The sequence below is a fragment of the Eleutherodactylus coqui genome, chromosome 8 (genome assembly GCF_035609145.1).
Source record: "Eleutherodactylus coqui strain aEleCoq1 chromosome 8, aEleCoq1.hap1, whole genome shotgun sequence".
Classification (NCBI taxonomy): domain Eukaryota; kingdom Metazoa; phylum Chordata; class Amphibia; order Anura; family Eleutherodactylidae; genus Eleutherodactylus; species Eleutherodactylus coqui.
The window spans coordinates 64,850,597-64,867,406 of NC_089844.1; the positions used below are offsets into that span (position 1 = coordinate 64,850,597).

General features: G+C 43.0%; 1 protein-coding gene across 2 annotated transcripts in view; it reads right to left on the bottom strand.

Annotated features, from left to right (window-relative positions):
- The window catches only part of ITPRID2 (ITPR interacting domain containing 2), a 109,655-nt gene that overhangs the window by 27,513 nt on the left and 65,332 nt on the right, over positions 1-16,810 (bottom strand). For both annotated transcript variants that reach the window (XM_066575758.1, XM_066575757.1), the window contains 4 exons: positions 13,504-13,546; positions 13,312-13,410; positions 8,907-9,115; positions 6,044-6,723 (listed from right to left, as the gene is read on the bottom strand). In XM_066575758.1, coding sequence (XP_066431855.1) covers positions 6,044-6,723; positions 8,907-9,115; positions 13,312-13,410; positions 13,504-13,546 — 1,031 coding nt within the window. The remainder of the gene's footprint in view (positions 1-6,043; positions 6,724-8,906; positions 9,116-13,311; positions 13,411-13,503; positions 13,547-16,810) is intronic.

Here is a 16,810-nt window from a genome sequence, read left to right on the forward strand (position 1 = left end):
AGCTGTTCTCTGGGCCAGTGTACTTTGTGAACCGAGCTGATTTCTGCAAGAACTAAACTGCTCCATTCCCACTGTGGTGGCCAGGCTTGGTATTACAGGCAAAGTTCCTATTGTAGTGAATTGCCTGTAATACCAAGCCTGGCCACCACAGGGGGAACGGAGCTGTCCACTTCCTGCAGAAAATCAGCTCAGTGCATGAGCTGATTGGCCTAGTGAACAACTGATCAAAAGGGGTCCCGATTATATCGGCAAGAGCCTGACAATCTTGATGACCTATCCTGTGGCTAGTCCATCAGTAGTTCACAACTTTAAAAATGGAAATTAAGCAAGATACACCGATTAGCAAACCAGTAGGTATCTCTAATCATAGCTTATTAGATGTGTATAGGGGATATAACCATTATTTTATCCGGGCTCACGCAACTATTTAATTTGCATATTCCGAGGCTCTGTATGGCCAGTGCCATATGCAGTAACTTGCAGGCAATTACATTGTCTTACACAGTTCCGCACACATTAGCATGTCAGAATTGCATAGTACGCGAGCACAAAATAGAGAATATTCTAAATGCCACATACACGAGAGAGCCTATTCTATTGTAGCATATATACACGCGCCCATGTGCAACTATATTACATACGGGCTTTGTGTATACAGGTCATTGATACAGAACTCAACAGAATGCAACACTACAGTACTGGCCCTCGGCTTTTTGCCTTAACCCTTTCCAATCCAAGTCTGACGTCTAAAGACATTCTGATTGAAGGCTGTACAGCTCCGATGTCAGAAGACGTCCGGCAGGGTATTCTTACTGTAGATTACTGGACACTGTTGTCAGAGTCCTCTCCAGCATGTCACATACTGCAGTACTGGCTCTAGCCAGCAGATGGCGTCATTGTATAATGGCAAAATAGAGAAAGCCCTCTAGGAAACCCTGAATCCAAAATTGGATTGCAAAGGGTTAAATTTAGAGAAGGTAGCAGGAGACCAGCATCCTCTCAATAGGTGGCACCTACACCAACCAGCCATTGTATAGCGTAGATAATGCTCCATTACCCATTGACAGACTTTTAAAAGCTAAGGACTTTGCTATGGTGTCTATATCCACACACCATATATACCCTGCTGCAAAAAAAGGATTGTCAGGCCAAAATATATATTTAAGTGAAATTTATCATCTACTTCCCAAATGGGGCCTTTAACATGGTATTTTGGCAGCATATAAATTGCTGCAAAATATGCAAATAAAATCTAACATTCCTGAATACACAAGTTAGAGGCAAGTATCCCATATATGCTCAATAAACCTTAACCCTTTCCAATCCACTGTCTGACGTGTTAAGACATTATGATTTAAAGGGGTTGTCCCGAGGCAGCAAGTGGGTCTATACACTTCTGTATGGCCATAATAATGCACTTTGTAATATACATTGTGCATTAATTATGAGCCATACAGAAGTTATAAAAAGTTTTTTACTTACCTGCTCCGTTGCTAGCGTCCTCGTCTCCATGGTGCCGACTAATTTTTGGCCTCCGATGGCCAAATTAGCCGCGCTTGCGCAGTCCGGGTCTTCAGCAGTCTTCTATGGAGCCGCTCGTGCCAGAGAGCGGCTCCGTGTAGCTCCGCCCCGTCACGTGCCGATTCCAGCCAATCAGGAGGCTGGAATCGGCAGTGGACCGCACAGAAGAGCTGCGGTCCACGAAGACAGAGGATCCCGGCGGCCATCTTCAGCGGTAAGTATTGAAGTCACCGGAGCGCGGGGATTAAGGTAAGCGCTCCGGTAAACTTTCTTTACTTCCCTGCATCGGGGTTGTCTCGCGCCGAACGGGGGGGGGGGGGGTTGAAAAAAAAAAAAACCCGTTTCGGCGCGGGACAACCCCTTTAAGGCTGTACAGCTCCGATGTCGGAAGACGTCCGTCGGGGTTCTCTTACTGTATATTGCCAGCCTCTCTGCTGTCGGAGCCTATCAAACGTGTCACCTCATGCAGTACTGGCTTTAGCCAGCAGATAGCGCCATTGTATAACAGCAGAAAAAGTGTAAGCCCCCTAGGAAAACCAGGATAAATTGGATTGGAAAGGGTTAATACAGAGTCCTCCTACAATCCTAGCTTACTGTATGGAGTTAGTCTGACCCCCAGTATATGATGCAACGAATGCTTGTATGCGATCACAGGCGCCCCTTCTGCTCGGTTTCAAGAAGGGGCTTGTGAGGTCCGTTCTGGTCAGAGCAGTCCTCCTAACATGGCCCGTGCCCTTCACACAAGTGCCTAACATGTAACAAGAGAGAACCTCCCTGAAAACAAGCTACAAACTTACCACATTCTGAAAACTTGTTCATTTTTAGGAAGGGTGGAGTAATGGCACAGAGAGATAAGAGTCCAGACTGAAGGAAAACAATGCCAGTGGCAGGGAGTGATAAGCAAGTCATACCCACAAGGATGTCATTTCCACCAACACATTGAGACATTGTTATAATTCTGTTAAAGGGCACAGACGGTTTAGCCAAAGCGATAAGCCTGCATGGAACGAGGCAATATTAATTCTGACATTGCTATGATGTACAAGGTTTATGCTCTGAAACAATGGTCGGCATCCCGGGGCACCAGAATCTGTGAAAACAGTCACAGCATGCTGGATATTGTAGCGGCTGAAGAGTCATACGTTGGAATCCACTGAATCTGCATATAAGGCGTTGTCAACTAGGAATGGCCTATACTTGGGATACGCCAGTAATAGATCAGCTCCTCTCAGTGGACAGCTCAGTTCCCACTGTTGTGACCAGGCTTGGTATTACAGGCAAAAGTTCCCACTGAAGTGAATGGAAACTGCATGTGTAGTACCAAGACTGACCACTGCAATGGTAACAGAGCTGTCTGCCTCCTGCCCAAGGCCTCCCTCACACGCTTTGCAGAGTTTTATTTTTGCTTTCGGCTGTAGCGATGCTGCGGCACATTCCGGCCTTTAGCACTTCATTGATGAGTGCTAAATGCTCAAAAATAAAACAGACTTTGCTTGGGGGGGAAAAAAAAAAAAAGAAAAGAAAATCGCTACACTGCACCCAAAAAGAGCTTGTGGCGCTTACTGCAACGTATGCGTGAGGAAGGCCTTAGGATTAAAAAGACTGTACAGGTGTAAACTATTGGTGGCCTATCTAACAAATAACCTCAGCATTCTGCCTAGTTGTTCCCATACCTGTACACTTAGAGCAGCCTGGAGTTACACAGGAAACATTTAGTGGCCAAACACCTTTAAAAAAAAAAAAAGGCTGTACTAATTTAGAGTGCAAATATGGCTAAAAAATTGCTGCTTGTACCCAACTCCTGGTAGTCACCTAGCTGCAAGACAATTAGTTTTACCACTAGAATATATACAAAAACAGCTCAATGCATAAGAGGGACACAAGCTGAACTATAATCTATATGGAACTAAATTGGAAGACTTGAATATTCAAAATTTAGGCCAAAAAAAAAGTGAGGGCACGGGGTTCTGGGGAGCGGTTTATACTCACCCGGTCATCCGTCCCAGTGCTGTGCCTGAGAAATCAGCATGCACACTCTGACTTTTCAGGAAGCTGCATGCACATGCCTGTGTCTTAATACTAACAACCTGTCCGTGAGTGAGTTACATGTGATGTCACCCGGGCTAGACACCCAGGTACCCATGTAAAAGGAAAGACTCTGCAAACACCAATGCCCCTAAATCTGCAACCTCTTTATAAAACACTCCCGTAGAAATGAATGGAGCGAGTCCCCATGTGCATCCACTTCTTTTGATAAGGCCCATTTACACCAGCCGATGGTTACAGCCAAAAAAAAAAAACAAAAAAACAAAATCGGTGCGTGTAAATGTGCGCCCATCGTCTGTTTTTCGGGCACTGCTAGCTGATGGGGGGGGGGGGGGGGGAAGAGTGCTGATAGCATTGTTTCCCCATGGAGAACAAAAATGATCTGAGTAGGCTATTAGCTGTGTTCAGTATAGGCTTCATTTGCATACCTAGTTGCTAGTTAAGTAGCTACTTAATTTTTATGCAAAATGATCGCTCAAAGCTGTGACTCAAACTGTCCTTTGAAGGATCTTTGAGCGATCTGCTGGTGTAAATGGGCCTTTAACCCATTCCCGCTGTAGCTCTGCCATGCCTTATGACAGCGATCATCAGGGCAGTGGTTAAAGTCCCCCAGGGGGACACAGTGTAAAAATAGAAAGATTAAAAAAAATAAATAAAAATAAAAAAAAGGAAAAAAAAAAAAACATAAAAAAGTGTAAAAAAATAAATAAAAAACCCCACATACTTGGTATGGTCACGTCCGTAACGACGCGTACAATAAGATGCACATGCTTTTGACTGCACGGGGAAAAAAAAGCTAAAAAAACTGAGGCAAAATGCTAATTTTTTGCATTTTGCTTCACTAAAAACGCAATAAAAGTGATCAAAAAACCTGTATGTACCCCGAAATGGAACCAGTAAAAACTACAGCTTGTCTCGCAAAAAATAAGCCCTCACAGAGCTCCGTACATCAAAAATAAAAAAAGTTACAGGACTTTGAATGCAGCGATTTAGAAAAAAAAAAAAAAAATTTCCAAAAAAAGGGTTTTTATTGCAGAAAAGTGGAACAAACCTAAAAAAAAAACCACATAAGAATTTTTGTATCGTAACCGTACCGGTCCGCAGAAAAAATGGAATGTCTCATTTATGCTGCATAATTAACTCTGTAAAAAAAAAAAAAACTAAAAAAAAAACCTATGCCAAAATTGATGCGTTTTCTCTCCCTGCTATGATTAAAAAAAAAAAAAAAGAAAAAGTTTTACAATATAGTTAATGTACCCAAAAATGACGCCGATAAAAACTACAATTCGCCACGCAAAAAACAAGCCCTTAGACGGCCGCGTCGACGGAAAAATAAAAAAGTTATGGCTTTTCATAAATCGAGAAGAAAATCTGCCAACAATTGTTGCGTCCTTAAGCCCAAAATAGGCCGTGTCATTAAGGGGTTAATCTCAGCCAATGTAGCTTTGCCTCACTAGCTGCTGATTTTCAGTGTTGATGTCAATATTCAGCTACTACAGTGAGACCAAATGCTCTTCACATAATTACACCTTAAACTTGTTCATTATTTGCAGTGTTGATTCTAAGTAGCTCAGAAAAAAAAAATATCCATCTACCTACTCACATACACAGGCCTTTCTCCCACTATAGGTGGCCATCTTGAAAGTCAATGTCTGGGCCACTAAACAGCTGCGAAACAACTATCTGTATTAGCCAAGCTGTACCCCAACATGTAAGCAGACTATTTGAGTTCTCCAAACCGCCTTGCATCACTTCAGAGTTTCTCCCATTCATTAGGGGAAAACCTCACATTGCACTGCAGCAGGTGCACCTAGCATGTAGGGTGATGCTGCCACCTGCCCCATTGAAAATAGACGATGTGAGGGCATACCGAAATATAGGATGTGCTATGATTTGCGAGACAGGAAAAAATAAATAAAAAACAAAAAACACTTGTGTATGACCCCATGCCAAAGAATAGAGTTTATATTAGTGCATCTCACAACACACAAATCTCACATAAAATTCTCAGTCCCCCCCCCCCCCCCAACTAAAAAGACACTTAGTTGCTCTGAAATGTATGAAGTGCAACAACTGACATAGGTGCGGTGTCATATTTTGAACCAAGGATCAGATCATGTAAGCTTTGTTTCCAACGGAGAGCAGTGGGCCATAATGGGGCTGAATGACAATTCTGGTTCAGCATTGTTCGAGGAGGAAAAAAGGACAACTGCAGGCACCCAATATTTTTATGGAAAAAACTAATTTGTCAAGGTTAAAAAAAAATGTAAAAAAATAAAATAAAAAAAAAACAAACCTACATTTACATTGCCTTATTTTGAGACATCATCCACTCAGTTTCCAAGAAGCTCATTCAGCTCTCCTCCCACAAACGGCTTACATCAAACAAAGCTGAAGCTGTGCAGAAGGTATGCGAGCTCACAAAAATTGCACGTGACATAATTATAGTTTCCCAAAAAAGGAAGACAATACATACCTCTTCCAGCTCAAAAGACTCTTTATCCTGCTTCATAAGGCTTGATATGGAAGGGTTAGTCACGCACCAGTCCTTCTCCGGCGTAGACGTGGATGGATTTTCTCCTGTTAGATAGTGTTCACAATCCTGATCAGTAGATCCACTCACATCCTTCGTAGAGGAGTCCACAGTACAAGCATCACATTCATTTAGGTTTGTGGAAATTTGTTCCTGTCCATTTGTGCTGGAATTGGCTAAAGGCTCTAACACATCATTTTCTTTCGCAAGGGCAGATCCATTAAGACAACCGGTGTCGTTGAGAAAAGAATTAGGGACCTCCTCCTTAACTGTGGCAAGAGGTGAAGTCTTTTTGAAAGGTTTCAGTCCCTTCTGATCAGTTTTGTTGGATTCATTGTCGCTAGAATTTTGATTTGGTCCTTTGTCTTCTAGAGACTGAGCAGTGTGGTTTATTTCGCCTAGTTTATGTGGGTCACGGTCCTTAATTTTGGATAGTGTCTCCATAAGACGAGCTGCAGTCTGGCTAGAAGACCTGATAAGAGGTGCTGGTTTAGGTTCAACAGTAGTAGAAGTTAAAGATTTAGAGCTGCCGATTTGTTGGAGTGGTGTTCCAGAAACTTGAGAGTATAAAGATGAAAAAGCATTTGCAACATCAGTGAGGACTTTAATCTGCCGAAAACGACCTAATTGGAGAGCAGAAGGAAAAACAAAAAGTTGATACAAAATAAGTCTTCGCCACAATTCAAAAACTCTGTCCATTCTAGTCTATAGGTTGCGTTTGAAACTGTAGCTTAGCTACATAGGGATTGGTCGGTGGTGAACCGCATCCCGTCAGCAAGACAAGGGTGGCTGTTTTAGCCCATTTACATGTTGGTTGAACAGCAGGTCACTCAGGCGATTCTGCGCTCTAATCTCCCTTCCCCTTTCACTTCATGGTATTGTCCATGCTATGAGCCATATTTCCTGTCCACTGAGCTGCCCTATTCTTCTCCATCACTCTACAGAGTCAGATTAGAGCACAGAGACTGGAGAAAAAACAAAAACGCACTATCTAATGTTAAATGAAGAGTTGATCAGAAGTTAGCCAGTTTTTGGTGAACCAAGCCAAACAATCTGGTTCACCAAAGTCAGCTGTAATGCCCATTACTACAGCGAGTGCCTATACTACAATAAAAAGAATGTCTATATGCAATAGTGGAACTAGGTTTGAAAGAGCAGCCATATTTTTCTAATATCAGGCAACGCTTAGGGCCCCTTCACACTGACGAGTGAGATATCAGGCCTTGATAGCGCATTTGGCACCATGTGAAAGCTCTGTGGATGAGGAGTTTATGTAAAAATGACCTTGCATTACTGCAGGTATGTAGGGAATCCCTGCCGCAGCTGTCACAGCGGCAGCAGAGGATCACAGTGATCTCCCTCTGCTTTCATTGGGGTGGCACTGCTGCTGCAGGCCCAATTGAATACAATGGGTGATCTTGCAGGAAACTCATCGCAGCATGTCTTAGTTTTCTACATCACATCACAGTGCCATGCGGGAAAAGATCGCTGTGTATGAAAAAAAAAAAAAAAAAAAAAAAAAAGCTTCATATTCGTGTGAGATATTCGCACCTCGCAATGCACAAATCCCGCATGTTTTCACGCCAGTGTGAAGGTGGGCTTAAAAAAATGCAATAAAGACCACTTACATTTTCTTACCAAAAGTTATATATTGAAATGTAAAAAAAAAAAAAATCCAATTCAAATTTTAGTGCAGAAGAGTCATTTTACTTTGCCAGCTTAAAAAAAATATATATATCTAAGGCCATATTTATATATATATTTAAAAGTGCATGAAAATTTGATTTGAGGCAATTTTTCCATCTTGTAGCATTACAGACAAACTTGCCCATGTAAATAGACCCATCACAAACAATGGTCTATTTTTCTGCGTCTCGCAATGCACAAAATTTGCGCAAGAACAACCATGTAAACATGACCTGAAATACTGAATTTCATCTTTTTACTGCTTTGTTATGAATACCTTAAGGCTAGGATAAACCAAGATCCACAATACTCAAACACAGCAATTAAACTGTTTATTATACAGCCTATTAATAGGGACAGCCCCTCATTTTCATGGAGTGGGGACACAGAATAGGCTATGAGAACTTCGTTACCCTACATTACACAAGTCCCACAGAACAGAATAAAAACGCTCAGCATGAATAAGGAAATGCTTTAAATTCAATTAACAAGGGACTGAGCTTTGGCAGAGACTCCTGTAAAGTATTCTTCTACACTCCAACCAGCATGTGGCTGATGCCAAGAAGGCCTGGAATTTTAAGTTTCAACAATGGTCTATTCAGTGACTGGAGACATCATTTGTGTACGGAGTCAGCACTTGTAGGCTTACCTGAGAAGTCTGTCTACAGTTTGATATATAACTACGAGCTGTAAGGCTGGGTTCACACGGGGTGGAATTGCTGCGGAATTTCCGTGTGAACTTTCTGCATGGAAATTCCACATGCATTCCTCAGCTTGAGACCAAGCAGCAAATTGGACGCGATTTGCAAAAATCTTGTCCGCATGCTGCGGACAAGCCGCGTAGAAACTGACATGTGGTGCAGAATTTAAATCCGCGACAAGTCAATCCTATCGCCGTTTCCACTGCCGACTTTCTCTCTATGGGGATAGATTTCCGCAGCAGGTTACAGGCAGACAAGCCGCTTCAAACTCGTGCCCAATGACATGAGTTTTGAAGCAGCCTTTCCGCTGCGGAAATCATGGAATTTGTGTGATCCCGCTGCGAGGTTTCCATCTTGTGGGAACCCAGCTCAAGCCTAAATAACTACATTGACATACAGAACAGTTAGAGGACACTTACTTGTCAATGCAAAGTTTGGATTCTCCAACTCTAACCGTTGCATTTGTGCATTTAAAAATACTTTGATATCAATCCCGTGAGCAAAAGAGGAATTGCTAAAAAACCTGGATGGTATTTTTGCAGCAATATCTGGCTCATCCCTTCCAAACCCAAGATTGTAAAGAATTTCTTCAGGATCTTCTTCATAAAGGTCTAAGAGTTCTGAAACACTGGAGGGAGAAGAGAAAAAAGAAAGTTAAAAAAATTTGAGATGTGTATAATGGGAATTAAAAGGAATTGTTCAGAAGAAAGAAAAAAAACAAAAACAAAACAAATACACACAAGAAACACTACAACACTTTCATATCTTCTACGAGGGGATACTGAGTTAATTAAGAGGGGCACCTCTGTTCATTTGCTGTGTGTGAACCCCATCGAAGTGCTGCAGAAATAGTGAACTTCCTGGCAACATTTCCCCCACAGATACCAGCTGATCACTGGGGGTTCCGGTCTGGAGACCCTTTCTGATCCGTTTGTCACAGAACATTTCTTGCAAGCAGGGATTAGCCAAAGCAGAGAGATTATAAAAAGGCATGTCCCCACAGGACGAAGACTCTGCAGCAGAAAACTCAGTACTAATTCACATAGCGCATTACCTGCAGGTTTGCCATAGGATGTCACATGGGTAAAACTCAGCAAAAATTGATATACTGAGAATTAAAACCCGCCCACAGATCTTTCATTTAAATACATGTATTTTGGGCTGAGAATTTGAGCAAGAGAGTTTGATCAAAAATGGTGCACCATTTGTCTTCTGCAGCTTATAAGCATCACTGTATATAGACAGTCTAAAGTCTCTAAAGGAGATCTGTTAGTGAGCTGGACTGATGGAGCCCTCATCTTTTTACCAGCTAGTTTATGAGCACAACAAAAGATAAGGGGTTGCAGAAGAGGAGAGAGTGGAGGGAAGCCAATGACCCACTTAGAGGAGATAAGCTGTCAGGAAACCCATGCCTGACAGCACATCCCAGTGATGCTCGCTCTTGTACCGTTACACAGGAGTGAGCATCGCTGAGACGGCATGGAGAGCGGTCTCCCCCCTGACGGCCTACATTCAGTTTAAACAGTCCTTCAGTGTGAACAGCAGCAACTCATCTATTGAGACTTACATGACATGGTCTATATACAGTGATATATTAGAAGCTGCAGAAGACTAAAAAGGTGCAAGGTTTTTAATGAAACCCTATTGCAAAACTGATTGTCAATTATATGCATCTAAGGGAAATGTAAAAAAATTATATACAAATAATCTCCCGCCCCAAATAGGTCCATAGTCTATAAGCTGCAGAGTTTTCCCACTGCATGTGGATGAGATTTCTTGGGATCCCATTGAAATTGTTTGCACTCTAATATGCTGTACACAGATAGTCCCCGACTTGCGAACATTCGACTTACGAATTTCGCTAGATACGAACTGTTCTGCACAGTATGATGTAATGCTATGGCCTTACATCATACTGTGCAGGGACCGGGCAGGCTTCTATCAAGCCTTATAGAAGCCTGTCCGGTCAGATCGCGGTTGCTAGGCAGGCGGGGCCTTTCAGGAGGTCCCCGGCTGCCTAGCAACCACACAGCGTCCCGCGATCTCATCGTGGGACGCTGTACGGGCCCCCTGAACGACGGGTGCAGGCTGTTTCTTACAGCGGGCACCCGGCGGCAGCAGTTCCGACGAGCCGCGCCGCTCGTCAGAACTGTTAACACTTTAAATACCGCTGTCAGAGCGGTATTTAAAGTGTTAACAGTTCCAACGAACAGCGCGTCGGAACTGCTGCCGCCGGGTGCCCGCTCTAAGAACAGCCGGCACCCGACATACAAGCATTTGTTCGACTTGCGAACAGGCTCCTGGAACAGAACCTGTTCGCAAGTCGGGGACTATCTGTATTTTTCCCACTGTAAATCTGCAGCACATGTGATATGTATAGACACTCTTACATTTCCTAATTCCCCCCCCCCCCCCCTCCTCAAATTGAGAATCCCAAGGGAAGAGCGAAGGAAAAGGGGGGGGGGGGGGGAAGACTAAAAATAAGGTTGACACTTGTAAGCAAAGGAGGTAATAAGAGCACTTCGATCACCTAACCAACAGTTGGTGCTCCTTCTCTGTATGCTATCATGGCTCACTGGTTAACACTTGTCGCAAGTTCAAATTTTGTATGCACCTCATGTTTGCAGAGGTTTCCACTAAAATTTATTAACACATTTTTACAAAAAGACATGCAGATTGTTTATTGGCTTCCTTTGAAATTGGCCCAAGCCTGGATGTCCTGAAATGGACTGATTTTAGACTGCAAGTCCCATTAGCAACAAGAACGATTCCATCAAAGACCATTATGGAGGAAGGTCCAATCACCAGTTACAGGCAAATATTGGTAGCAGTGATGGAAAGGCGGCAATGGTTAAAAGAAAAAGTTCTGTTTTCTTTATGCTCCTTTATTAAATGGATGCAATTTGTTTTCCTACAATTCAAAAGGCTTCTATTCAGCCACGGCCCACGAAATGAACAGATATGACAATTTGTGTTCTCTTAACCCCTTAGTGGCCACCCTATAGTGTTTTTACGTCCTGTTTTAGTGGGCTTTAATCACCAGGGTCGGGGGCGCAACAAACACCACAAACATGCCCACTCTGGGGAAGAGGTAGCCGACAACCTGGAGCGGTCATGGAGGGCCATGGAAAGTCCTCCCCACTCCCATCCAATGGATAGCGGTGATCGCATAAAAGTAAACAAGATGTCGCCGGGATCGCTGTATGCAGTTCCCAGTCACATAATCACCGTTACCCATTGGTAGCAGAGAGCCTGGAGCAGTGACCGGTGCCCTTGTTGAGCGGTCACTGGTCACATAAAAAGGTGGCGATCTACCTTAAGCTGGTCTTGCACAACTGCGTAGAAATTGTGTATTCTTCATGCATTTGATCTGCGGATCGATCAAATGCATTGGATTACACAATTGTGCTCACATTAGCAGAAATGACTGGAATTTACTCAGTTGTGCCCTGAAATCCAACGGGTGTTCACTCCATTACAGGCCTAGCCATGTGTCCTATAAGTAGATTGGAGCTACAGTGGGTAGGTTTCTGAACACAGTACAAACGGGGGGGATCCATTTGGTGGTACAAGTCTTCATTCATAGGTGTGCTGTACAAAAAGAAATAAATCCGTTTTAAAATTGTAATTTATTTCCTTCTGCTTTGCTTAAATTCATTCAAAAACTGGGAGAAATTCATCTAGATACATCTAGATGAATTAGTTAAGGGGTCTAGTTTTTAAAGTGGGGGTTCTCTATCGTTTAGCTGCTCTACAAGTGGGCATTGGGCCCTAAAAAAACCTTCAAGCAAAGTGTTCTGAAAGCCACTGGTGGTTCCTTTCATTTTGGGCCCCTGTGAGCATACAGACATAAGATTAGGGCCACAACAAGTAGGTTTCTGAACACAGGACAGACATGTATCCATTTTGGGGTGCAAATCCTCATTTTCATGTGCACCATTCTAATATACATGCAATTTAGAGGAGAAAAAAAAAAAAAGTCATTAACTCCTGAAAAACAACTGTGGGGTCAAAAACACTCATGACACCCCTCAGTGAATACATTAAGGGGTGCAGTTTTTACAGTTTGGCATCTAGCATTCTGATACCTATGGCCTTTGCAATCTTGGCTTGGTGCAGGAAAACAAGTGTTCCTCAAAATGTTAAGCAATGTTAAAATTAGCACGTCTCCTAAATGATTTAAAAATATATGTTTTTCAAATGAGCGCCAGAATAAACAGATGTAAATATATATCTTATCAAAAATCTGTATAGTATGTTTGCACATATTTGAGATATTACAGCTGAAATGAAGACATGTTTTTCAAAATTCCCGTTTTTAGCGCTTTTAATATACACAAATTCTATTGGTCTTTTGTTTTTTTCACCACATATTGTACTTCACTAAGGTGGTTAAAAAAATGTCAGAATCACTGGGATATGCAAAACCTTTACGAAGTTAAAGTGACACGTCAGATTTCCAGATTTTGGATGGTCACTAAGGGGTTGGTTAAGAATAGAGATGAGCGAACGTACTCGTTTCGGGTGTTTTCGCACTCGAGCACTGCTTTTTCCGAGTAACTGACTACTCGGACAAAAAAAAAGATTCGGGGGGGGGGGGGGGTGCAGAGCTCCCCCCTATTCCCCACTGTTATCGCCCACGCCGCCCCCCGAATCTTTTCGTCCGAGTAGTCAGTTACTTGGAAAAAGCGGTGCTAGAGTACAAAAACGCCCGAAAAGAGTATGTTCGCTCATCTCTAGTTAAGAACAAAAGTGTAAGTGCAGACCTCCCCAGAAGAGCCCTACACACCTCGAGCACTAGTATAGCATGAAGAACGACACTACCTTGATACAGTTGCACTGCTTTTTCCCGATCCAGTCGAGTTCATGCTTCTCCCTTTCTGGTGAAACTGGAGTCGTCGATCTTTTGCCAGCATGCCATTGCTTTAAAGCAGAAAGACACGAGCGTGAACAATTGATAATGATATCAGTTGGGAGAACAAGGATGAAGAAGAAGCACCATGACATGTTACTTACAAGGTGGGCTCCATTGGAGGGAACCTTTGATGGAGATGATTAGCTACAAACAATGAAGAGAAGTTAGTCATGCTTCAGTTACTATAGACACACTTAAATCTCTGCTGGCAGACCACAGAACACTTTGTAAATGCCCAACCTGTCAGATTTGCAGGTACATGTCATCTCTGTAAATTCTTTTACAGATGTTATACAATTAGCAGCAGCTGCTTCATTCATCGGACAAGTCTTAAGTATCCAATAGTCCGTTTTGTTTCAGAAATAAATCCTGTAATTGATTTAACAAACTCCAAAATTCCTTTTATGGGATGATACATTGCACAGACAGTCATCTACTTCATTACACAGCAGATGACTTGTACATGTCAATACAAGTGCGCTTTCCACCAGCATTACCCATGTAAATCACTCCCATGACTAACTATATAGGGATTCAAAAATAGCTATTACTTCTGTTGGGCTGTAATAAAATTTTAAAAAGTAGGAGGTAATTACCAATATTGCAAATATTAACTTTACAGCTTTCAGAGTTCTCATTACTATTCATACCCGTTCATGCAGTGGTGCTGGGCAGCTGTGAATCACTCAGCAAAAACCAACATTTTTGCTGTGCATGGTCACAGTTTTGCAAGGCAGTTCTCAGTTGCACAGCTTGTACAGGTGGGAAAAAAAAATTGTTTTCAGAGCATGTAAAAAAAAAGCAATTCCGATGCCAGTCTAAAGTGAGCTGGTGTGACATGCGCTCAATTTGACAGGTTCGTGTCCCTTACTAAACTAAAGTAGACGCCTCTCTGGTCACCTCATGAGCCAGAGTCAAATCTGCACAAGCTAGAAGCTGAAATAGATTTGCACTATAGTTTAAGGTGTGAATGAAGTAGTATATTTGATGGGCAGTGAGGCCATGGTCCTTCCCCTAAACCACGTCCAGTAAAAAAGTAAAAAATTAAATTTCTGCCGGATTTCACTATTCTGTTATCAATCTCATGGTACATCAGCAGCTACAGCCAGTACAATTTCTGCCTACAAGTCACAATTCTAATTAATAGTTTATTCTCCTGACTTTGAAACTAATAGGGGTTGGTCTCCGACCCAAGAAGAGCTTGTGTGGTAAAGTCCATATACCACCACAGGAATTTTGCAGATTAAAGAGTGACTTTTTGAGAACAAGGCCAAGTACTTCTCTGGTGGTCAGAATGACATAACATGACCCACCTGAAGAAAAGGACTCCAGGAAGTTTCGGATCGAACTGAACAAAGCGAGGTAGCGTTCAGGTCCCTCGCTCTGGACTGTGGCGCTGCTGCAGGCTTCAGCGTCGTCCTGCCCACTGACAGAGCAGTTCTTCCTGGTGGTGGGGCTTGAATACCCCTTCAGCAAGCTAATGCCCCGATTGGTTAATAGGGTGCCACATCAGCCAATGAGAACCAGCGCTAGATTAACCAATCACAGCCATTCAATAAATGACTGATTAGTTAATCAAATGCTGGCTCTCATTGGCAGATGTGGCGCTCTACTAACTAATCAGAGCATTACCTTGCTGGAGGCAGGGTATTTTAGGCCTTCTACCAGGGAGAACTGCTGTCGGTGTGCAGGAAGACATGGAAGCTCGCAGCAGCGCCGGAGACCAGCATGAGGGACCCGACCGCCGGCTGCTAGCCCCCCCCCCCCAAAAAATAAGACTGCCTCTTTTGGCAAAAAATTTATATAAGACAGTATCTTATTTTCGGGGAAACACGGTACTAGCTGACATACTGAGATTAGTTACATAAAAGAAAAAAAAAATTATAGTAGACTTTTACGTTTCATTCAAACTGTTTGGTATAATAGCTTCTAGGAAAGCTTAAGGGCTCCTTCCCACGAACAGATTTCCGCCGCGTAATTTGCGGCGGAAATCCGCTGCGCTGCCCGCAGCTATTAGGTTCTTTTGAACCTAATAGCTCAGTGCTCACGGTGCGGAATTCCACCGCGGAATTCTGCACAGTGAAATCTCCCGTCCTCACCCGCGGCATGCTCTATTTGCTGCGGGTGTAAGCGCGGACAGCTTCCGGCTTCCAGTCCGTTCACACTATCTTCTGCTGTAGCACAGGTCGGCCGCATCATGTGACACGGTGGGCGTGTCACATGATGCGGCGGGGGAAGAGTCATGCGGGAGCGAGAACGCCGGATCCGCAGGCAAGTTTGGGGTCTCCTGGGGGGGCGCTGTGACGGGCTCCGCCGCGAATGTCGCGGCGGAGCCCGTCACGGCAGTGTGCAGCCGGCCTAACACCAGTCTATGGGTGTAGCCCTTATATGAACTAAGCAAAACATAGAAGAAAAATAGAAAACAGAAGCTTTCCAGCAGCTCATGCAGATTTCTTTATTTTAGCATTCCCGTAAAAACATTGATTTAAAAATAAATAAATTAAAAAAAAACAAAAAACACCACAGCGTGAGTATTTTAAACACCTACATGCTTGGAACAAGAAGCCATTAGTCATGGCTGTTATCTCCAGGAGACACTGCTTCAGGCCATGTAGTATTACATGCCAGCCATTGAAATGGATGGCCAACTACGTTCATACATGAATGGGCATATGCTGCCAGAGCCATGAAGCAACCCCTTTAACCCTTTAAGAGAGTCTGGAAAAACCGCCTCAAGCACATAAGGCCCAGTTATAACAAAGGTTATATAGTTCATCACCCAGCTCTTCCAGAAACACAACTAAACAACTACTGAATACCTGACGCAGAAGCGACCATACTAAACTCGGGAGAAATTGGCCTTCAAAACCAATCTCCCATGAATTTAAGCCAAAAAAAAAAAAAAAAAAATTTAAAGTAAAAAGTTCAACAACATGTTGCAAATATATGTAGGTCATGCCAATTTACAAAACAATGGGCCTTGTGCAAGTCCTTCACTGGTCTAAACAAGACAAACTCCACAAAGGACCAAAGAAAGAGACCTTAAATCTTTGTCACATACACCGGCTGGGAGTAAACAGCGTGGCACCCAAGTGGTTGCTAGGAAGTTAATTCTGAACACAGAAGGAACAAATTGACAGATCTAGTTCTTCTGCTAATACGCCGGCTAAACAACCACATCAGCACACTAAAGCTCTAGAAGACCTTCCTCCCAACTCCATGTCCAACACGACACGATACCCAAGCTTGCCACAACCTGCCGCTGATGAGTCGTTAAGAGTGATTAAACATACTTCGGTGTAGTTGGAGAACCTCTAAGCCACCTAACACATTAGTGTATCACGTCCTTACATACTTGTTCTTTAATGGGCTCCTACAGCTTCTAAATACAAACTCTTCAATTATTAA